This window comes from Prinia subflava, chromosome 2 (genome assembly GCF_021018805.1).
Source record: "Prinia subflava isolate CZ2003 ecotype Zambia chromosome 2, Cam_Psub_1.2, whole genome shotgun sequence".
NCBI lineage: Eukaryota > Metazoa > Chordata > Aves > Passeriformes > Cisticolidae > Prinia > Prinia subflava.
Genome location: NC_086248.1, coordinates 86606923 through 86630898, shown reverse-complemented (window position 1 = coordinate 86630898; position 23976 = coordinate 86606923). Strand labels below are relative to the sequence as shown.

At 37.2% G+C, this 23976-nt stretch overlaps 2 protein-coding genes across 2 annotated transcripts in view; one reads left to right on the top strand and one right to left on the bottom strand.

Annotated features, from left to right (window-relative positions):
• Positions 1–1250: 1250 nt before the first annotated feature.
• On the bottom strand, positions 1251–8980 carry GLO1 (glyoxalase I). The gene is made up of 6 exons (XM_063390868.1): positions 8827–8980; positions 7761–7843; positions 6209–6349; positions 5356–5423; positions 4385–4474; positions 1251–2504 (listed from the first exon to the last, which is right to left on the bottom strand). The coding sequence occupies exons 1-6, from the start codon at positions 8905–8907 to the stop codon at positions 2416–2418; spliced, it is 552 nt and encodes a 183-aa protein (XP_063246938.1). The 5' UTR covers positions 8908–8980; the 3' UTR covers positions 1251–2415.
• Positions 8981–12397: 3417 nt separating this feature from the next.
• Positions 12398–23976, top strand: part of DNAH8 (dynein axonemal heavy chain 8) — a 127279-nt gene continuing 115700 nt past the window's right edge. The window contains exons 1-9 of the mRNA XM_063390866.1: positions 12398–12747; positions 13370–13504; positions 15711–15795; positions 16626–16774; positions 18069–18258; positions 18613–18776; positions 19744–19920; positions 20283–20396; positions 22810–22917. Of these exons, the coding sequence (XP_063246936.1) occupies positions 12517–12747; positions 13370–13504; positions 15711–15795; positions 16626–16774; positions 18069–18258; positions 18613–18776; positions 19744–19920; positions 20283–20396; positions 22810–22917 (1353 nt within the window). The 5' untranslated portion in view covers positions 12398–12516. The remainder of the gene's footprint in view (positions 12748–13369; positions 13505–15710; positions 15796–16625; positions 16775–18068; positions 18259–18612; positions 18777–19743; positions 19921–20282; positions 20397–22809; positions 22918–23976) is intronic.

Genomic DNA, 23976 nt, shown 5'->3' with positions numbered 1-23976 from the left:
AAAGCACTACACGCTATTAAATTCCATGCTTTATTTAGCAGAAAAGAAGCCTTCCTTGGAAGAAGTAAAAATAGTGGCCTGTCATCAGTGAGAACATAAACTAATTTCAAAACTTTTTCTACGTCTAAAATATTTTAGTACAGTTGCAGGTTAAAAGGCAATTAAGTGTTTTTCCTGAGTAGTTCATTCTTGGATTTCTTATCTGCAAATACTGGTTTAAATTAGTCCTCATCATGACAAGCACCAGTAATTTTTTTCAAGAAAACCCAAACCCTCACCTTGCCCCCTTCATGACACTGCTGTAACTAGTTTGTAGATGGCAGTGGGTTTTTACTAGTTTCCTCTTTACTACCTCATAATCTATCATGCCTACACTTTGTCAAGCACATAAAAAACCAAGGGTCGCTACAAGATTAGCCAACATGCTTACGATAAATTTTGATTACTAAGCAGAGAAGTTTTAGCATAGCCTGCTTCTTACTTATGTAGTTATCCACTGGACTACATGATAGGAAAGATGTGTGCTAATGTCTTTGCAAACTGTTCCCCAGGTGAGGGTATGGGTGTTAATGTCTTGGAAATACTCCTTAATGTCTCAACCAACTTCAAGCTGCAGGTTTGTTACAGAGCCCACACAGTTTGACTACTGAAACAGAAAAATGGATATGCACAAGGCTGAGTTTCTGAACTTTGGGGGGAAATGACATGTTTAAGGAGGAAATATGTGGTAGGCAGTTCGGGGAGGCTGTACCTTCCTAGTACTCAGCCAATAAGGAAAGAAAGAGGGCAACATGTGTGAGTTTAGACAAGGAGGCAGCGGCCTCTGAAACCTTGAGAGAGAACCCTGCAGGTGTGTGCCCTAGTGAACTCTCTCCCTTTATTGGAATAAAGTTGCAGGACTCCTCCGTCTCTTTTGTGGAGAGTGACTTTTCATAGTGTGGCTTTCTCGCTCACATGGGGTTCATCCAGGGTCCTTCTGCCACCTGGGTCTAGCACACGGCAGGAGGAGCCTCAGCAGTTTTTAGGTGCCCAGCTCCCTTTGGCGCTGGCCAGCACCAGGCAATTGATTGGGTGCCCAAGACTGTCCAGGAGACCAGTGAGGTCTGAGAAGAGTCCACGGGAAAGAACCGTGGGAAATTTCACTGCTGAGTACAATGATTCAAAACAGAATCCTCAAAGCAGAACAGCGAGCCTTTCAGTCATCTCACATTCAACAGTGAACAAAGCCAACAGGTCATCATGCTTCAAAATTTTTTGTAGTTTTCACCAATGCTTTATTGAGAAGTGAACTGCAATGCCATTACACTATTCATTAGTCTTTGGTTACACTACACATTATTTGATAGCCACATAACTGAAGAAGTTAGGTGCTACTCAAACCAGACTAAGACAAGGCAGAGGAGGGTTTTTCTTGTTGGAAGAAAAAAGGATTTTAAAACTTCTCATCTTTTACACTGTTTATAACATGTGAAACTGCATAAAATTAAATAATTTGTGTAATGCATGGAAATGCTACATGTTTTCCTGCTGCCTGCAGCTATGTGCCATCACTTGTTTTGGGAGGGCAGATCAAATGTCTAGTAGTAGGAAATTGTTGTTTCAGATACTCTTTGTCATTAATTTCCTAAGGCAGAATATACAGAGCATTTAATTCAAATATAGCCCCAGGCTTCTACTGAAACAAACATTCTGAGCAAGTTCTTCCTAGTGTTGAAAGAGACAAGGGTGACTGAATTAGCAACTATGAGACCTCCTCTCTTGGCTGTCAATCAGCAGTCAGAAGCTGAGCTGAAAGACTGAATTCTTTCTCTTGTACATATTTATTGCCTCTATAAAATTTCTTTTTGCAAGACTGTTTAAGGCTACTCCTTAAAAGAGTTTTGCCTGGAATAATGTAAGTAAGATTATGACTTTTCTAAGCATGCTACCACTCCAGTCAAAATTAGCCTGACATTTTATTTTCTAGTATACAAGATAGGACATAAATTCTTCAGGATCTTTTGACTTAATAAAAAAATATACTGAAGTTTCTTTTTGCCCCCTCATCGATGCTCATCAGAAGTAACACAAGATTTGTTGTCGTTAGTTTAAATCTAGTCAGTGTGAAATGCAGTGGGTTTCTGATCACGTTTCTTTTGACAGTGTTTATTGAAATATCAACATAAAGAATGTTCAAGAGGAGAATCTGTTTAAGTGCTCTTCCAGAAAATGATTGAGTACTCCTAACTGGAAACAAATTGTAGTGGCATCACAGGACAGAAAAAAGGAATCCAAGTGAGGTCCCAGGGGATAGTTTTGGAGGAGACTCTGAATGTGATTGATTCCTCTCTATTAAGCAAATTTCACAAACACTGTTACAGATTTTCTCCAGGAGTCAGAAAGTGGGCCTCTCTTACACAATATACCTCATTACAACTAAGTGAGAGTCACCATGTGGTTAGGATTCAAAATTTCAATCCAGTAGCCATCAGGATCCTGAACAAATGCAAGTCCTTTCATTTTGCCTATTAGGAAGAAAAAGAAAGAAAATAAAAAATATTAAGACTACATGACTGGTTCTAAATGTCAAATATGACTACTTTGAAAAATATTTTCATTTTTTCCTTTTGCATGAGATTTAGTTCAAATTTAGACTGATAATTCTAAAAACATCCAGATTAGTTTTTATTCAGCATTAGGTCTTCATATGCAAAACTGTCAATCCTACTCTTAATAAAGCTGTAGCTAAAAGTCACTTTGGAATTCCATATTTTGTTGATTGAAATTTTTTGCATGTAAGTGTTCATTCTCAAAATTCAGAAAAATATTTTTGGGCTCCGAGGATGTTTTTGATATATTTTATTAAACTGGCTTTGCTGGTATAAAATCCCGTGCTCCTGTTCATCCCTGTTCATCTCCCATCATGCCCGACTCCACACTGAAATTTTACTGTACCATTTTTGGCCGTGACGTGGTTTATAGTACACTTCTGCATCACTTCATAAAGCAGAGAAATGTAGGATTGTTACAAATTTTACTGTTGGAAAACATATTATTCATGAAAATATGGTCCCCAAAAGTTGTTTTCAACAGTAGATCAGGATAGCACAGCTTAACATGTTATCTTTAAAGTGTTAACCACACACTTGTAGTTATACTTGCTCCATTAAGTTATTTACTGTAACAGAACCAGCCCAGCTTTTAATACATTCCAGTCACAAAAACAACTGAGAAGACAGATGTTTGATCAGTAAGGCAGGAAAGTAAACCCCATGCTTGATCTCCCAGCCTGCTCTGCAAATGATGTGAAGCCAAAAACTTCCTTCTCCTCCTTCGCATTTGCTGCATCAATTTTTTTTTTCTGAATTTCAAAGAGGAGCTTTTGCTCTGCCCCCACCCCTTGTCTGCTCCAGGAGTTCTTTTTTGTGATTCCCTCCATTTATAGTCTAAATGTCTGTTCTTCTATGTACTTTCATTCCTACCACTGCACAGCTCTAGGTCAGCAACTCTCATTTCAAGCCTCTCAGGGTTTAACAAATGGACAAATTAAAAAAAGCTCTAAAATGCTAGAAATGCCAAGATCTATTCTTAATTCAAGAAATCAAGTTTTCAGCTATATTTCTTATTTTGCTTCAGCTGAGAATACAGTAAGATGAAAATTACTTTAATCTCTTTCCAATTATTAGTATTACATGTCTGGTTTTGACTGCATCAATTCTAAAAATCTCATGAGGTCTTTTTATGAAAGAGAATCCAGCTGAAAAATCAAGACTTCTCACCACTTCTGCATTTTGGGATATTTTCACATAGACATTCTTTGCTCACATACCCTCTAGACATTTGTGCTATACATTATGCAAGTCTATTATGATATAGACTAATGGGACTACTCCTACCAAAGCTGACAGAACAGTTAAAAATATAATAACTAGTAGGTTGTACAGTAGGTGTTTGGTGGATTTACATGAAAATAGCCAGAAAAGTCAAGAATGACTCAGTTTAAATGGATGGGAACTATTAGGTTTTCTGACTTATTTTCCTATGACAAGAACTAAGCAGATGTGCCATGCGAATTTGATCCACGCTACAGTAAATTCTGTAACAACTGTAGGCAGCAGTATACATGACATGTAAGCTATGGTATCAACAGAGAACGTGAATTTTACTGATGGTCAGGCTGCATACAGAGGGCACATAGCAGATGGATGTATTATTGTTCCTGGGATGGATCTATTGCCAGTTTTGCCCACTCTATAACGGGTTGCAGGAGTAACTGGTTCTAGAAACCTCTAAGCAGTGGCAACTCCTAGCAACACATTATGCAGCTTTCCAGGAAGTTCTCCTAGACAGAATGTATTAAAACCAAGGAAAAAAAAAACCCCTTGCATTTCTGATCAAAACTTACCATCATCTGGTTTCTTCACAAATTTCACTCCTAGTTCTTCAAACCTCTTACAAGCTTTATAGACATCAGGAACAGCAATTCCAATGTGTCCTGTGCAAGAAGGTAAAAAGAGTGAAGTGCATTGTAAGTATTGCTGAGTGTTGTGTATTAGTATTTCATGCTGTATTTCACATAAGCTATGACTATACTTAAGAAAACATTCCAGAAAGAAGAGCGTTTTGGGTATTAACATTATTCTTCTTTAAAGAGTTGTCTTTTGATAATGCCTTTTAAATACGAATGTTAGAGCTGAAGTCTCTTATGTTGTTTAGATAAGAACTTTACTTAGAGTAGGAAAAAGTAAGATTTTCAATCAAAGCATTTTATCAGTATTTTCTTCCTTGAAGCCAGCTCCATAACAGGATTTGTTGTATTTGCTCTGTTTAACAGCACAAAGAGTTTATCATCAATGCTGTTTTTGCAGAGACTGACACTAGTGCTATACAAGGACTGGACTTAGAAATCAATTCAGGAGCTTTAAATGTCAAGTGGCAGGACCGAGTGTGAAACTTATTTCACAGCGGTGACCTTTCAAGCACTCCAAGTATCAAATCAAGGCACACAAGGAATATCCTCAGTGCTACAGGCGAACAGAATTGTCCTTCTTCCTTAAAATCAGTAACTAGTGGATTATACAGTGGAAATCTGAGATTAAATCGGTTTAAACACCACGATAATCTGATACGCTGGCACAACTGATGTTCTTCACTCAGTAGTTAAATTAGCATGTTTGCTTGCCAAAGGATTAGATTCTTGATAAAGGGTGTAACTATGGCTCATTACTCTGAAACACATTAGTTCATTTCTTTCCATCATCTTTCACAGTATACATGTTGAAAGAAGAGAGATAAAGGCAAGTTCCCTTCTTTCCAAGCATTAGTTCATTTTATTTCAAAGCTTTAAAAACTATAACAACAAGACTAAAGACCTACCAAATCCTCGGGGATCTGAATTGCCATTGTGATAAGACTGACTGTCATCATTTTCAGTGCCCCAGTTGCTGTAAGAAATAATTATTACACATTAACAAATCCTAAATGTTCATTTTTCTTGGGCAGGTTAAGTTGTTTCTCCTAAGAAACCAGAGAATTTCAGCTGTTGGCTGCATGCATTGAACTACGAAGATCTTCCCTAGTCATGGTGTCAGGGCTGGTCTTGGGACTAATCCAGTCATGTTCACATTCCTTCACTATTATTTAGGGTCTACATTTGAATGGGTCAGAAATACTCCTGTCTAGTTCAAATTAGAGAGAAGATTTTGCTGCACAAATCAGTTTCTCTACCCATCACTAGGGGACAACAAGTGAGGGTAGCAGGTCCTGGAGTTAAGTCAGAGAGCATTTGGGAGATTGTTTATGCACAATTATAATGATTAGTAGCATTAACCAAATTGTCCTGTTTACAGGAAGCGTATGTTTTGACTTAATGCCCCTTTAGATTAGATTCCAAAAGCAATAGTTACCCATTATTAGGATGCTTTGGGGATCCAAAGAAAGGCCTAGTCACGTTGGATTTCCCTAAATTACTTACTCACATGGCATGCATATAAAATATAGCAAGTACTGTTTCATATTAATGTTCACCTAGCCATTTGAATGAGCTCTGAAAGAGGAAGATTAACCTTTCCAAGTATCCAGTCTCGGATATATTGTAGGGGTGTATGACAGTGAAGGTTTATCCACAGTAATGATTCAAATTTTTATTCAATCTAATGGGATTTACACTTATCCAATACTGTTTAATCACTGTTAGCTAAGTGTGATCTCTCTTTATGTAAATACTTACTGTGTCAGTTCAAGTGTAGCTTTTCTAGAGAAGGTCCAAGGTGTTCTCTCAGCTTTATCTTTCGGGATATCATTTTTATCCTCATACCCCAGGAAATAGAGTGAGAACTTCATAGTAGGAAAGTCAAATTTTTGAAGCAGTCTAAATGGCAACAATTATTTTGAAACAGTAACTTAAAAGGGTAGTCAGGTAGCTTGCAAATACACCAAGATGCTTCCCCTATGGAAAAATTATTTCCATGAATTTTTGCTCTTCTTTAATCCAAACCTTAAAATAGCTACATTTTAAATTATCAAATAAAAATACTCCAGAATGCATTATAAACCTACAAAATTTAAAAGAATCAGATGCTTAAAACCAAACTACCAGCAACTGAATAGAAAAGTCAGTACAAAGGCTTGCATCTTCCGGTTGACAGTCTGTTACTTGACTTTTCATGGAAAACCTTTAACAATTTTAAAATTTCATCAAGGAATAAAAAGATCTATGTGGAATCTTACTCATTCTAGAGAGCTCTCTGCCACCAGACAAACACACCTTTAGATGAAATACATTTACAGTTTCAATAGCTAGCTATAATGATAAAATCCCTTTCAGATGTGACAATTTAATCAATTAAAAATACATGAAGCATATGTTTTTATGCAGACCATTTAACTGGAACAAGAAGGTATGGAAAATTATTCTAATTTCCTTTTAACAAGGTATTTATTTTTACTACAGTGGAAGTAATTTATTTTACTTTAGTCTGGACTCATTTCAAGATGTTTAAAAACATAGTATTTTGGTTTGAAATAACTCAAATGCTAAGAATGCAGAAAAAGCCCCAACATAAACATGTTAAGCTACTGCATGGCATCTGGCTCCCAAAAGCCTGGACTTTGTCTTCACCCTTTATTGCCTTGTTTTCATGTGACTGGAGGCAATCATAAGCCACCCACCTCTGAGAACTATCAGAAAAAAATTAATTTCAAGGTTTTTAACAATGACTCCTCATTATAAGTAGTCATAAAAGTTAGCAGTTAGTTGCAGGCTCAGTGAAGAGGAAGTAAGCAAGTTGTACCCTGATAATTAATGACCTATTTAAGAAAAAAAGAAATTTCTAGTCAATGCCAATATTAGTTCATTTGCAGCTTAGGCATCTACTGCTTACTGCCAGACTGCTCAACTGAGCATCAGCTGATGGGCCAGCATCATTTATGTAGTTAGACTAATTAGTGTAACTACATCCAAAAAATAATTCTTTTCAGAAGAAGAGAAGAAAAACCCAAACTTATCACGGCATACAAATTCTACTCACGTCATCCCAAGTACCCTTGTATAAAAATCCAATGACTTCTTAGGATCCTTTACTCTTAACATTGTCTGCTGAAACTATATTATTCAAATGTTAATACAGCATAACTTTTCTATTAGCATATTACATATAGTAAATATCTGCGTAGAGCCACACAATATGACTTTTTCACATGTAACTACATCCAAAAAATAATTCTTTTCAGATAAAGAGAAGAAAAACCCAAGCTTATCACGGCATACAAATTCTACTCACGTCATTCCAAGTACCCTTGTATAAAAATCCAATGACTTCTTAGGATCCTTTACTCTTAACATTGTCTGCTGAAACATGAAATCCTGGGGGGAAAAAAGGTTTATTCTTTATACATCAGCCAGAATTGAATTATGGGTATTAACAAAGATGCCAGTTAGTAATGACTCTAAAACCAGCAGGTTCAGAAGTAACAAAGAGTAACAAACTACAATAAGTGCAAAAAAACCCTTTTGTCCTGATTCTATACATACAGATTTGTGCTAAATAAATGTCTTTGTAACGTAACATTTAAAGCGAACAAATGAGTGGTGTCATTCAATATGTATTACAAGATGCATCAAAAATGGTATCCTTACATTTATTATTCTTTTATGGGGCTGTAGCATACATGAACAACTTCACACACACATGCACAAGAGATATATGAATATTTAATATTGAGCCTTCTAGACTCCTGAGCTCATTATTTTTACTATTTCATGGCTCAGGAATTGAACTTCTGTCAAGCTTGATTATATCTTGGCAGCAAAACTGGCCTGCTACTCTGTAAGGGTATTTTCTTGAAGCCCCAGGGTAACTGTATACCAAGAGGCTTGTGAACGAACAAGTGGATAAACATTGAGTTGGTGGAATAGTTGACTGAGGTGACGAGAGAAAACCCCCTAAATACGCAGTTACAAGGTTCTCCTAATAAAAAGTAAAAACTTTTGGGGCGTTTTGACAGATTTTTTTGTGCCGCCCGGACAGGGATGGGCCAAGGCGCCCCGGAGCGCTCGCCCAGAGCCAGGACAGGCGCGGGCCCCCCCAGTGCGCCCTGGGGGGTTCACAGGGACCAGCCCGGCCCGGCCGCCCCTCGCCACCACCCCGAGACCCGCCGGGCTGCCCGACACACGGGCCGCCGGGGCAGCTCCCTGCCCGGCCGCACTTCGCTGCGCCGCCGGGGCCCGGCCCGGCCCCATGCCAGCCCCCAAGCCCCGCACGTCCGCCCGGCGAGGCGCCGTGAGGGGCCCGGGGAGGAGCGGGCGCCGCAGCGCCGGGGCGCGCCCGTCACCGCCACCCACCCCACCTTGGTGCTGGCATCCGGCTCCGAGCAGGCGCCGTAGGCTGCCTCGTCCGTGAGCCCGCTGGGCTCCGCGGGGGCCGCCATGTCGGGAGAGGAGGGCGGAGAGGAGGACGAGGAAGGGGAGGAGGAGGAGATGGGAAGGCGGTGCTGAGACCCGGCCCGCCCCACCAGCGGCCGGGCCGCCCCCTCTCAAGGGTGCTCGAAAAAGGCTGCGAAGGTGGGGGATCGGATCGAGGGCTGCTAGTTCATCCCTAACTCATAGCGAGCCCCTCAAGCTCTAAATCAAACTTTTCAATTTTTGTTTCCCTGTTGGTCAGTAGCTATATCTGCACAGTTATGATTAAGCAACTACATTGCGAACGTCGTCTGCTTGGCTAATCTTCTGTTTTAAGGAAAAGGGAAGACAGTCCTGAGATGAATGGGCCGTCTGCACGAGAAAACCGAGCAGTAAGTGGGGAAAGGGTAATCCCAGCAAGGGGCAATCGTGACCACTGACTCACTGACCACCTACCCAAAACGGACCCCAGACTCCCATGGAAGGAAGAATTGCACCTGTGGATTAATTAGCATTAGAAGTGGGAGATATACCTAGCAAATACAAGGTTGAGCACTAATTAATAGCAAAGTTATGTAATTTTTAAACAATGAATGCTGATGCCTGATGCTTTTTTTTTTTTTTTAACTTTATAGAAACTGTAAAGTTCTGATTATCGGGGAGCCAGCATTTTGTGGATTGCCACCCAACTCCCTACTTGGAGCAAACCAGAATAAAAAATAGAAATATCTTGCCTCAGTATGTGGATTGATTCTGCACAGGTAACGAGCCTGCGTTCAGGACAACATAAGTACCAAAGGGAAGGAGCTTCCCTGACTGTGGCATTACTTAGCTGGAGCGTGTCCTGAAAGTGAGGATCCCCTACGGTGACCCGATGATGCATCCCTCCAGTTGCCACTGGGAGGCCGAGGGTACCACAGCAGTGCCCGAGCAGACACAGCTGATAACCCAGCTCCACTGGAATGGTGCTGCTTTTGTAAGCAGCACCATTGTAAGTCCTGGCAGTATCAGGCTCTTTGGCAATCCTGGCCTTGCCTTGTTTTCATACTTATGGCAGCCTTGGTTTAGTATTGGCAGGGGTTGGTTTCTGCTTTTGCCTCCAAGTGCTGGGAAAAGATTTCAAATAGCATTTATCACAGAATCACAGAACTGGGCAGATTGGAAGGGACCACAGTGGATCTGTTCCAATTTCCCTGCTCACGCAGCATTATCTCAGAGTACACGGATTGTGTCCAGATGGTTTTTGAATAGCTCCAGTGAGGGACCCTCCACAATCTCTCTGGGCATTCTGTTCCAGGGCTCAGTCACCCTCACATTAAGAACTTCCTCATATTCAGGTGGAACTTCCTATGCATCACTTTCTGCCTTTTATCTCTTATCCTATTGCTTGGCACCACAGAGAACTGGCTGGAAACATCCTTGTGGCACTCCTCTCCCACCCTCTCTTTAGATATTTATACACACTGATGAGACCTTTCAGTCGTCTTTTCACCCTCTGGAGTTACGCACTGTCCTTTAGTATAAAAATATCATTTCAGGCCTAAGAGTGAAGGATAGCATTTCTCTCAAAAACGCAGAATGAAAACCAGGATTGAATACACCGTGTAGGGGAAAAATTTTTTTTAAAACTTCACACGTTTTATAACCGAGAGCAAAGCACTTCCGCAGCGCAGAGCTCGGTCTGCGATACTCAAGTAACTTCCAGAGGCGCATTTAACCACCCCAACCGCGCGGGCAAGCGGTTCCCAGGCGCACGAGATCTTTACGGTGGAACGACCGCTCGGATGCTGGGGCTCGAATTTGGGCCGGCCGCGCTCGGGGCCGCTGGACGCGTGGGCACAGCGCGGGCACAGCGCGGGCACGGCAGGCACAGCGCGAGCACAGCGGGCACAGCGAGCACAGCGGGCACAGCGGGCACAGCGCGGGCACAGCGCGGGCACAGCGCGGGCACAGCGCGGGCACAGCGGGCACGGCGGGCACGGCGAGCGGGCTCCGGCAGCGCCCTCCGAGCCCCGCGGCTCCCGGGCGGGCGTTGGAGCCGCCGGCCCGGGCCCGGCTCGCGGCGGTAACGGGCTCCCGGTACCGGCCCCGGCCCGGCCCCGCCGCCCCGCCCGGAGCACTCTGGACCGCCCGCTGAGGGGAGAGGCCGTGGGCGCCCCGCTGCCCGCCCTGTGAGGAGAGACAGCTCCGGTCAGGTCGGTGAGGATGTTCGCCTGCGTGTCTCTGCCAAAGCTGAAGTGCAGGCTAAGGCAGGAGAGAGCCGAAAGGCTGTATTCCCAATGCTTAGTGCTTGGGAATCCTCCGCTTCTCCTTCCCTCTCTCTCATGCTCCTCCAGCCCTCCTAAGATGCGTGCTGGACGCCAGACCTACTTTCCTTGAGTGAACAGGTCCTGTAGAGAAGGTTTGGAGAATCCTGGAGGGAAGGAAAGGAGTTTTTGACACAAAAGCATGTTTGTTATTCCAGCCGGGAGAGGTGGGAAGGTGAAGTTCCTAAAGGTTTTTGAAAAGTGTGAGAATGTCACATGTGCCACCAGGTATCTTGAATATAGATTTTAGAGAGACGATGCCAGGACACAACGCAGTCTTTGTGGTGTTTTGGGTTTTGTTTTTGTTTTTTAACAAAGCCGTGAGAACCCCGCCTCTCTCATCTTGTGCTGTAGGGGAAAGTATCGGTTAAAAGCGAATCAGTTAAAAGGCAAGGAAATTCGCATCCAACCTATTCCACTTGAGTGCAATAATCAAGGAGGAAAGTACCGCTGCTAACCTTGTAGATGACGAGGCCAGTCACAGAAACATGAAGAAAAAGAAATAAATATAACTAAAATATAACTAATATATATTTCACTTTTTTTTTTTTTTTGGTGGCTTTCCTAAGTTTGTTGCTTGTTTTTTTTAGTAGTACGTTTACTTCATGAAAGAGATGAACACTTTCTATAGCAGGTGATTGCATGCCTAAAACCATAGAACATCAGCTAAATTGTTACATGGGCAAAAATAAGGAGCTAGTAATGTACTACCAGGTGTTGCTTTTCAGATGTTGCTTTTCATGTCAGCTTCACCTTTGATTTTTATTTCCCAAATCAGGTAATAATGTCAAAGAGAGTATGTTTGTAACCACTGTTACAGCAGTGGTAGGCTGCTCTTAGGCCTCATATGAACTAGTAAGTAATTCTTGGTAGTTATCTTGATCCTTATTGTACAATGATCCTAATAGTACACGGAGCAGAATAGCAAATTATGTGTGTGCAAGTTTTTTTGTAAGCTCAGTTGCTGAATATGGGTATATATTTTAGAAACAAAAAATTAAATAAGTTCTTTGTATTTGAAACCATTTCTATTTCTCAGTAATCAGATATGCACTGAAATTATTTATATTTTTAAAACACATTTGTTATATAGAGAGGCATTCACTCCACAAAATGCACGTGTATGAAAAAACGTTTTTAAAAAATGTCTCGATCTTCATCTTGACGTTTGTAACCTATCATAAAAATGTATATAAATGTCTGGCATTTTAAGAACTAGAAGAGGTCTTGATGAGACTATTAAATTTATATAATGTAAATTTATAAAGTCAGCTTTGCAATGCTCCTGACTTCTGGAAAAGGTAGACTTGAAATGTCTGGATTGTTACAAACATGATCTTCTCTTTTCAAATTTCAGATTTTAGAATGGCGGGGGTACAAAAAAATACTAAAAAAGGTTCAGCCGCTGCAGAAGACATAGCCACATCTTCTCAACATGTTCAGCGAAAGGAGAGCCTTTCCTCTTCGCAAGGATCTCATTCTCGTTCTTTTGGAAGTCAAAGTTTGACTAAGTTTTACCGCCCTAGTAGACTTCCGAGCTTGCAAAGTTTCAAATCAAGAAAGGTTATAAGTTTCTGGTTCTTTCTTCAGATTATAAAATTCAGTTTATATTAATAATTAGTTTAAATATTTTTGGGGTTTTTTTTTTTTTGGTTTAGACTCAGTTCTTTTACTAAATTATTTCTGACAGAAAGTGAGTCTTTTTTTCCATGTTTGTAATATTTTACAACTTTAAAGTAATAGAGGTCAAAAGCAGGAGATATTAACTGAATAATTTACATTGAAGCAAAGCTGTACTCAGCATAGTTTCTGCAAATATTTACCCACCCTAGATACTTTATTTTGAATGGGTGCTTTAACTTTTCTGTATTAATTTAATAAATTGAAATTTTGATTATGAACAAGGAAACCAGTAATTTCCCATAAAAATCTTGAAACCTAACTGTTCTATTCTTAATGTTTGTTTTTCTTTGATGTATCCTCAGATTTGACTTCACATCTTATAATACTTAGTAATTTCTTGTTTTGTTAGCCTCTGAAAATCTAAGTATTTTAAAAGATTAAGGGATTTTGCAGCCATAAATACAAGATAGTAGATTTCAGCATTAGTTGCAAGTTAAGTAGCAGGTCATCATTGTGATTATTTCGTGTATTTTTAGCTTGAAAGTTTTGTTTAATGTTTTAGTTTCAATATGAAAAAGAAAGAGAAGATCGAAGAGCAAAAGTTAATGCTTCATATAAATACATATTTGAAGTTCTCAGTGCTGCTGCAGGCTTAGACTTATCAACTGTGGAAGAAATGATATTGGACGTCCCTACGGTGAGTCTGTTCTGCATGCCTGTTTATTTAAATTATTAGTTAAAATGTGTAGCAGATTACCCCTTTGTTATCCATCATTTTGATTGTTTCTGCCAGAAAATGTGATTACTAAGGCACACAATCAATCTAAAAGGATACTGGACTAAACCTTTCAGCTAAGTTTCCTGGCAGATATGCAAATATCCCCAAGGTTTTTTACTGTGGCTTTTTCATCTTTCTTACTTCAAGGTAAATATAAATACTGCTGTTATTTTAACCAAAGGATTTCTTTTCACATCTACCAGTTCCAAACAGTTTCATCCATCTCAGACTGACTTTTTTTTGTCCTAATTATGGTCACTTTTCTTTGTTATGCAAGTTCTCACTGAAATTTCAAAGATTCTGCAAAAACATGTAACTTACGGAAGCATTTTGAACATTAGCGTGTTGTTAGTAATAAGAAGAAAGATTAATCCCACACCATTTAAATACTAGGAAAATGTTTGAAAGACCCGCTATGCAATTCAGTTTTGAGTGCTTTGTTTGTGTTTAGATGTTTAAAAGATTGAGTTGAGTGGGTTTGTAGAGTGTGTAGATCTCAAACCCATGGAATTTCTGAAAGCTTTCATTATTTTTGTGTATTTAGTGTTGTCTTTCATGATGTTTCAAAGTGACTAAACAAACAGGAGCAAACAGTTATACTGTACTTTTAGTAAATTACCAAAACTCAGCATGGCTGTTGTGAAAAGATATGACTTGACTTCTCTGATTGCGTTGTTATTATTCGACTGTTGTTGCATCTGATTGGTTCTATTTTTGTCTGTTAATAGAGATTTGACTTAGCTTTTAAAACTCAGCCAGATAGTATCTATTTTGACAAAGCAAATCAATTTTTAGAACTTCAGTTCTACACTTACATGCAAAATTTAGCCTTAATCCAATTTTGTTAGGGTTTATTTGTTTATTGATTTTTTTATATTATAAAATGTGCTTAGCCTCATTTGTTTCTTTTTTTTTCTGCTTACACAACATAGAGGTGTGCTAAATATTGTCCCTTTTTTACATTGGCTGAATGATATATAGTTTTAAATCATTCTGATTTCATGTGAAACTGCTGTTCTACACCAAATTTGACTAATCCCAACACTTGGGAAATTTAGAAATTTTGTGTTCTTGAGAGGCTTTTTTTGTATTTGACTTTAGTTTGAGTTTTCCTGTTTGTTTATTTTTCATTGGGTTTGACTGGGTTGAGTTGGTGGTTTTTTTGGCTGTCACCAAGACCATCTGAAGAATGTTTGCGGCTGAATATTTTCCTGCTCCTAGTTTTAGTTTATTTATGAACAGTTTAGGCTGTTGGGGCTGCATCAACATTGTCTCTCAACAAATGGTCATTTAATAAATTCCCATAAACATATGTCTTTGATATCCATGAGTTAGGTTTTGCTCTTCAAAGTGTTAGCCTGCATATATATTCACACAATGGGCGTGAGAACCACATGGACTTGAAACAGCAGCTCTTTGCAGAATCAGTAGCTGTGGGGACAGCTCTCAGCTTCTGTGTAGAATCAGAGAAACCCCAAAGTTACTCTTTGTCCTTCTCTTCCTCACAAGCTGGAGTGCTTCTGTAGTAGTGAGTTTTTCCTGCATTTTGTCACTGCACTTTCAGCACTTTAACATTTTTTTCTTTCACTATTTTGAGAGTGGGTTTTTTAATGTATTTTTCTCTGGTTTAACCTTGTTATCCACTAGTGCTATTAACAGAAGTGAAATGCACTTTTAGAGCTGGCTTGCTTTTACTTCTCTTATTTTCATGCAGTGTTGTCTTCTCACAAGAGTGGCTTTAAATTCTGTTTGCCTGAGTGTCACTCGTTATCAGATCACTGTTCTGATTCAGCTTTAATATTTGTTTATTTGGGGGAAAAAACCCTCATGCTTATAAGAAATATACCACAACTGGAAGTGTATCCTTTGTCCCTGAGCAGATGATGCATCTTCACATATGCTTGCTAAACTTCTGACCCTTTTTTTGTGATGTGAAGGAAACAGGAGGTCTCACTACCATGCCTGAGTCCTTTGGTTGGACCTTTCCTATCTCCTCACAATATTTGAGGGTAAACATTGCAAGCCAACACAACTTTAAACAGTAGCACAGTCAAATTAGTTTTGCACATCTTAAAGGCACACAAAAATATTTTGAGTAACATGTATTCACTCTTTGATTTAACAGTTCGATCCCTTTGATTCATTTTTTGCCAAAGGAGGAAGCAAATCATTGAAAATTTTCTATCAAAAAGGAGAAGCACGAGGAGCAGGTAAATGTTTAGCAATAATAACACAGACATGTGTAACTGCATTTTATTGTTCATTTTGTTTGAGGTTTCTCAGAGTAAAATCTGCTTTTGCCTGTTCAGAATTTTGCAGCCTTTTGCTCTGATGACTGAAAATTCATATTTTAAATGCTTGCTTCAAGTCAAATTGTTTAGGAAAAAATAAATCTCAATTTTAGCCATTCCTGGAAGAAAGACTATAAAGTGTTATCCTGAAATACTGAATTGGTTGTGACTTTTCCATACATGAGTTTTACCTGCAGTTCATTAGAGAGCACTTTCATAAAACCTGTCTCTGAATTTTTGTTTATTATAAATATTTGAAAATTTTCAGGTTTCACATGCGTGGTAGAGAATTAGAATGTAATGTCTGAAATCCCTAATGATTCATTAATTGTTCTGTTACTTGTTTATATTGAGCTATCAAATTGCGTAGGAATATATCCACAGAAGACCTGAGGCCATCTCGTAGTCTCTATTTTCTCACTTAGACTTGACATCTTTTTTGGTAGGATAAATGAAAATAAAGTACCTTAGTCACCAGCAAATTGTTTCAGAATGATGGGCCTGAGCAAATTCCCTTTTCAATGCATTAAAATGTGCCCAAATAGGTTTGTGAGATATACGTTACATGTTTGGTGTAGTTTTCTAAGAGTGTGATTAATTACAGTTACAAATTATGCTAGTTTTTGTTCTTTGACAAAAGACAAAAATAAATTATTTATATATCTAATTTTATTTCCTTATATTGAATTTAAGCATTTTGTCATACCCTCATTTCTAAAAAGAGTCATATCTATAAAATTCCTTTTCAGAGTGTGGTCGGCTAATTCCAGGTGCTGAAAAAGGTCGTAGAATTTTGCAATTTTATGTGGAGAAGGCACCAGACAAGATAAAAGGACTCTGCTTATATTTTGTTCGCTATAAGAATGACACATCTTTAAATGACAAAAATATACAGGAGGTACTTTCTCATATATTTTCAAAACTAAAAGCTCTAAAAGCAGCTGGGTTTTGTTCTGTTATTTTTTTCACAACATTTTTAAATGTTCTCACATAACTACAGTTAGTGGTAACTGCTGTCCATTTTTGGTAAACAACAAATAGCTGCACTGCTTCAGCAAATACTTGTGAATTTAATGTCTTACAGGATTCATTTTAAAGAAATAAACATGAATTTCTCATTCTCCTTGATATTTTTCAAGAGATTAAAGCTGCTAAATATATTTTAATTGTGATCAAAATCCCTAAACTACAAGGAAACACTGAGAAGACTTTATTGCAAATACCAGGAGACAAAAAGTTTATCTGTACCTTTCTAAATTATGTGGCATAAGATTTTCTGTTTTATAAGACAAATTCTTATATAAGTGTGGGCTTTGTTATTGTTCATAGCTACGTGTCTTAGTATTTGGGCAGTGCTTAAGGGACTGTAAATTGATAATTAATAGTTTTACATATGTATCTTGTAATTAGTATTATTTCAAATTCTTCAGACAGAAAATCCATTGTTAGTTCTTGCTAACATGCTTTATATTTCATATTAAAATGTTCCATTCCTTTTGAGAAGTAAGAAAGTGAAAGAGAAAAAACACTATTAGAAGTAAGATACAAAGTCTGTTTTTATTAAAGGCCTAAGTATTGGTTATAATTATTACTTTTCTATCAGATACCTTCCCAATTAATTCCAATTGCTAAAGGCATAAAGGAAGGACATTTATGTTCTAGGAAGTTTGTTACATGATATATTTTAATACTTCCTTATTTGAAGGACATTTAAAATACTACAATATTAGAAATAGTCAGACCTTGTAAAGTTTTGTTTAGGAGAGTAGGAAAAGTTTTAACTTGATTCAAAGTAACATATATTTAGTCAGATAATTGCTTCTAATATAATTTCAGATAAGGACATTCAGAGAGTTTTTTATTACTTGCAATTCATGAATTAGTACCTAATTTTGGGTGAGGACATTTTTCTACCATTTTCTACCAGACTCTGTGTGATAGATAAATAACCAATGTAACAAAAGCATAACCAAACAGCTTTCTAAAACTGTATTAAGTAATATTGATTTCCCTTTTCTATTGAAAGTGCTATCTTATGGGCATACTGTAGGTGTCTTATGTAGTGATTTTCCCTCCTTAAATTGAAGTTTTGTTTGACATATTAGAGTGCTTTTATAAAAATACATTGCACTTATAATACTGTTTCTATTTTAAGTTACTGCTTTGATAACGATACCATTTTTACGCTGCAGGAAACTTTCTTTGGTGTTTTTGATGCCTCTGATGGACTCCTACATGGTGCTAAAGATGTAATAGAAAAGGTTTTTCTCCCTGCTATCCTTGAAACAAGTAACTGGGGTAATTTAGGTCAGTCCAAAGAGGATACAAAAGACAAGCAGAATTTTGTGGAAACAATTAAGAAATACATTTCATTTTTAGGAGGTAAGCATTGCATTTAGGAAACAAACTAGAGGAATTATGCTTAAGGATTTCCATTTAAAGGCAGTAGTGCATAGATGAAGAACTTTTCACATTCTGCAAGGAAAAGCAAAATTACCAGTTACTTGCATAATATAGACATGGGTGGCATATTTTCTTAAGAAAACAGCGACACATTGCTTTTGAGGAGTATCACTGCATTTAAGATCAGATATTTCTGCTTTATGTGAGTTCAGTAAATTGCTATTATATCAAAACAACACTGACTGCAGATGTATATTTTCAAATTTAAATTGACTGGTGGAAATTTATTTTGAAGTCTCAATTGGTTCTATGTTGTAATTGCCCTTTTCTCAGGTGCTGCAGCAAGCATTGAAGGAAAAGTTGAGTTGCAAAAAATAGATTCCATTGATTTTTCTGAACTCCAGACCTTTGATAAAATAACTGCAGCTGCTGAAAATTATGACACAGTTCACCAGCTAGAGGAAGTACTTATGATATGGTATAAACAGATTGAATATGTAAGTTGTGGTTTTAACACATCAATTCAGCTTGAATATGGATAAATATTTATAAATTATATGTGAGACTTGCCTGAAGTTAGCCAAAGGCTTCAGCTGTGTCTCCACCCAAATGAAGACAAGTGTTCTGTTTCTATGTACAAGTGAAGTAGATAGTCCTTATGCCTTGGAATTTACAGTCTAGCAAGAATAAGAGTTTCTGAACACTTAATAGCGCAAATAATAAGAAGAGAATGGAGGGTTGCAGGACTAGTAACACTGGTGAGGACCACATATGTGTATAGAGTATACCTAACTGTACATTAACTGTTGAGTTTCTGCTGCTACTTGTGGTGGGAAATACTGCTCTTAGAATGGTTTTTGATCAGGCCCAACAGGGCACGTCTTATCCTGTGTAATTCTTCAATGGTAAGGTCTCAGTTATCCAATATATTAGTGTCTGAGACTTCCATAAAAAGAGAGAATCCTTTGTCAAAATATGAATCTGTGTAGGCAGGGACATACTCTACCTGTAGGGCATACTATATTTGGTGTGATTAGGTCAATAGAATAAAAATGTAAAAGACATGTAAAGAGAGCTGACTGCACATTTATCAGCATACCAATGGGCAAATTTATGACTGATATCTAACACTTTCATTAAACTATTTCTTGAAGTTCTGGACAAATGAAGTTACATTTGGTGCATATCAATCTATAGATTCTGGTTAAAGACCTACCTGTATATGCTGCTATTCACCCAGGGTATGACAGCAGTTGAGCATATGTATTAATTGCCTTCATTTCAGTTTAAGAATATGATTAAATGCAATTCAGACTTAGAAAGCTTTTCCAAATGGGAACCATTTTCATGTGTTAGTAACTGCAAATTTGTTCCTTTTTGAGTTTCCTCAAGACTGTTTCTTCTCTATAATGACTTGTCTATTTGCCGTAGTAGACATTTGATTTTTTTTTAATTGGGTTGCAGGTTCTGACTGAGAGCAAGCAGTTAAAGAGAGAAGCTAAGGATTCAGGTCCACTGATGGAACTGGAGAACTGGAAATACATGTCTGCTAAATTGAACTTTATTATTGAACAGATCAAAGGACAAAACTGTACATCTGTTATTAATGTTCTGAAGGTTGCACACTCTAAAGTACTAAAGGTAATTATTTTTTTTCTTTTTGAAGCTGTTTTTTTACTATGAAGTTTATTGTTTGGTTCTGTTTTTTATTTTTATTTCATCTAAGAGAGACTTGCCAAGGAGAATTAAAAGAGGAAAATTTAGATACGTTGCTGGTATGCTGAATGTATCCAGACAAAGAACAAGACATTTCAGGGATACAGCCAAAAATGAACATAAAATATATTAGATATGTTAAAAATACATCAAATTAACTTTTATTGCCTGCTTTGACAATGCCTCATACAAATTCATTTACCAAAGTTTACTTCTGACAAGTGAGTGCAAGTTAAAGAAATAGTTCATTATGTATGAAGTTTTTCACAGCACTTTTTTCCCACTAGGCATGGCAAGAATTAGATGGCAGAATCACAGATGCAGCAAATGAATCAAAGGATAATGTGAAATACCTAAGCACACTTGAAAAAGTTTGTGAGCCACTTTATTCCACTGATGTTGTAAGTATGCCTTTCACCATTCTTTATGCATGTTCAGGTATTTACGTAGAAATCCCAGAGCAAAATAAATTTTCCCTTTCCTATATTTACTTAAAAATTTTTTTTGTAATTTACATTTCTAATTTTCCTGATTTTTTCCTAAAAGCTTGTCAAGCTAAATGTTGAAGCATTATTTTATTATATATTTCATAAAATATAGTATTTTGAAATATGTATTTATTACATAAGCATAAATACATACGATTGTCTAATTAGTCAGTCCTGCTGCTGGTATTATTTTTAAAAGCAATTAAATCAGCTACATATTTTATAATACAAAAATCTTCAAACACATCTTCCCCTGAGAATTACACATGTGTCAATGATCACATAACTGTAACCCAAGTACCAAAATTTCAGTTATATAGAAAATGATGAAACCTTATGAGGTCCTAAATAGGCAAAAATATTTTTTTAGTATAGAATACAGTATTATCTGCTTCTATATGCAGAAGTACCTGCTAGTCAGAATTTAGACAATTGGTTGTCCAGGTACAACATTCAGTGCTAGCTCAAGATATTAGTTATTTTATGTAATAACTATAAATTATTATAACAAGAGTATTGTCCTGATGCTTGTTGCAGAATAGGATGAAAGGAGTAAATACCCTCGAAAAGTAGTGCTCATTCTCCTTTGGTTTTGAGCCCTTCACATTTTGGTCCTCTATGCTTCCAACCCTCTGTCAGGAAGTGCTGCATTCTTTTGAATCTCTGGCAGCTTAGGATCCTACTACAAAGTTGTAACTGAGGGCAAGCAAAAGGACTTTGATACTGTATAAAATAAAGCTAATATTGAATGGAACAGTCTAAGAGGCAAGCATGATAAGCAGTGTCACTGAGCTGTTTATCTTCAGCTCTTCAAGGTATCACTAGAGGGTGCCAGGTACCAGGCCGTAATGATGGGCTACTTCATAGGTGTTACAAAGATAACATTCTTTGTATCGTAAACAATAACAGACATTAGTGGGTGCAAACCCATTGAAGAGTTCATGATTTTACTAATACAGGATAGTTAATTAGAGTTCTTTGTTTAGTCTGAAACAATTTGGATACATATGAATTTCTGTTTAATCATGTTCCTGAAAACAAGTTAATTTAGGTAGGAATTTCTATGATAGTCAGCTTAAAGACAATGATTTCCAAGCTAAATATATCCTGTTTTAAAAAGACCTTCATTCTGTGTAGAGTTGCATTTAGTATCTGGTTATGGACAACTCTTTTACATGTTAGTGAATAAAGAATGGCATATATGTGGATTTATGATGATACTCGGTGTGTGCATAAAATATGGCATTTAGTATGCAGTATCACACAGTGACATTTGTGCTGAATAAGGTTAATAAATGAAAATTAAGACTGAACATTTAACTCGAGGCTTTGAATCAGAGAAATTTCTTCACAGTCCAGTATTCAGGGTTTTATTTTTTGTTAAGGATTGGAAAAGAAAACCTACAGACTCAGAATTTCCTGATTCCATTTCAAGTGTGTTGTTGGTGATGAACAATATGGACACAAATGATTTTTTTTCTACTATGTAGAATTTATTTCACACTTTTGCTAAATGCAAATGCCTTTTATATCTATTCACAGTATGAGTTTGCAACTCAAAGTTAATTACAGGAGGCTGGCTTCTCCATTGAAGGGTGACAGCTAAAATTACTTTCTTGGTGTTCTGAATTGCAATTTTGACAAACCCCTGATAATGTTAATGAATTATAATGTTTTACCTTTTTTTTTTTTCCTCCCTACCAGAATACTTTGGAAGTGTTTCAGCTACTAAGTACTTGTAATACCCCAGTATGATTTTAACATTGATTTCACAAAATACGTGAAAGATTGAGATGTTTGATATGATGCTTGAAGGAATTAGGCATTTGCTAATGAAACTAACATTGTGACAGTTACTTAATTACTTTTCTGAAGTGTCTGGATGAAGCACTTCATGTAAAGATTGTTATCACAATGAAAGTGCATTAGCAGATTTACCTGAAGGGGAAAATGTATCCATCACAGACAGTGCTGTCAGAAAAATACTTCCTATTTCACAAAAATTGCAACTTTTACATTTCGTATCAGTGTTCAATTTTGTTCATCAAAATAGGATATTAGTATGATTTTATCTGGTAACATCTTTAATCTGGTTTCTTAGCCAGTGATCAAACGTAGCCATTTATTGTTTTTGTTAGTTAATGTTTGAAATCTTATTGAGCATGATTAGTCTTTTTTCATAAGAAAACTTTTGGTAAAATGTCATGACATTTTAGAGACTGATTTATGTGACTTAAGGAAATTTATAATTTAGAAGTTGTCAATAGAATGGAAACATAGTTGTTAAGAATAGGAACTAAATGTTTTCTTGAAATTCTGCTTTGAGGTATTAATGACACAGGGAATACCAAACTTGATAAAGTCTGTACAAATGATTCACCGTGTTTCAAAATATTACAATACTTCTGAGAGAATTACATCATTGCTTATAAAGGTAAGTATATTAAACAAAATAATAATTTCAAAAATTGTGTGACTTTTCAGAAGAAAAATTAATTTTGTTTAAATTAGTAGAACATTTGTTTAAAAATGATAGTAAATAGTGGGGTTCTACATGGGAAAAGAAGAGAACTCTGTTGATCACGAGAGGATTAAACCTGGGTTACAGACTTCTCTTCTGAAAAGAACTTTGTTTCTTCTTGGTTCATCAGTGTTAATTTTTTTATATTTTTGATTAATTTTCTATCTGAATTAATCTGATCAGTTGTTTCCTAAATCACAGAATCCACAAAGGTCTCAGCCTTGAAGACCTACTGGCAGATGGCAGTAATCTGACTAAGCTGTTCCCCCAAAAAGTGTGAAACATAAAAGATTCCTCTTTTCTGAAGCAAGTCATACTTGAAAAGTCCATTGATTTTCAGATCATAATCTTGCCCTCCTTAAAGAGAAAATTAAGAATGGCTTTGTGTTTATACCAATGTCTTTTGCACAATCCAGGTATTCACTGCATGCAAAGACAGTTTGTATAATGGTTGCATAGAAAAGAAATCCTTCATAGCTAAACCACACACCTACAGTAAGCATTTAGAGGAAATTCACACTAGACCCTCATTACACAGACACACATTTTTTGTTTCCTTACATCTGAGGGTTCAGCATAAAATTTTGTTACATTTTAATTTGAGCTAAGATATTAAAAAGTGTGTGCTCTTTTGAGTCTGTATCTATTCATGGCTGTGGCTGTTTTCTATATATCATCTTAGGGATATTATATTACCTGTCATATAATGGGTCTTTGTACATTTGTATATTGACTCTTGCTACTGTCTATTATTTAATGGTCTAAGGGAGTATTTTACTACAGAGGCTAATAGCAAACTGGTTACATGAAGATATGCTTGGAATAGCAAGGACAAATCTGTGGTTTAATCCAGTGGTTTAAGGTCCCTATTTACTGTTTGTTTCCACTTAATGATCCCTAGAAGTGACACTGGAAGTCCTATTTCCAACTTGTTCAGTAATTTTCTTAAAGTTTGAGGCTGCCTTTGGTATG

Coding starts and splice junctions, on each gene's coding strand:
- GLO1 (XM_063390868.1), bottom strand. CDS start 8,907: ATGGCGGCCCCCGCGGAGCCCAGCGGGCTCACGGACGAGGCAGCCTAC. Junction 5,424..6,208: donor GCTACACTTGAACTGACACA/GTAAGTATTTAC, acceptor TATTTCTTACAG/CAACTGGGGCACTGAAAATG. Junction 4,475..5,355: donor TTCAGATCCCCGAGGATTTG/GTAGGTCTTTAG, acceptor CTTCTTGCACAG/GACACATTGGAATTGCTGTT.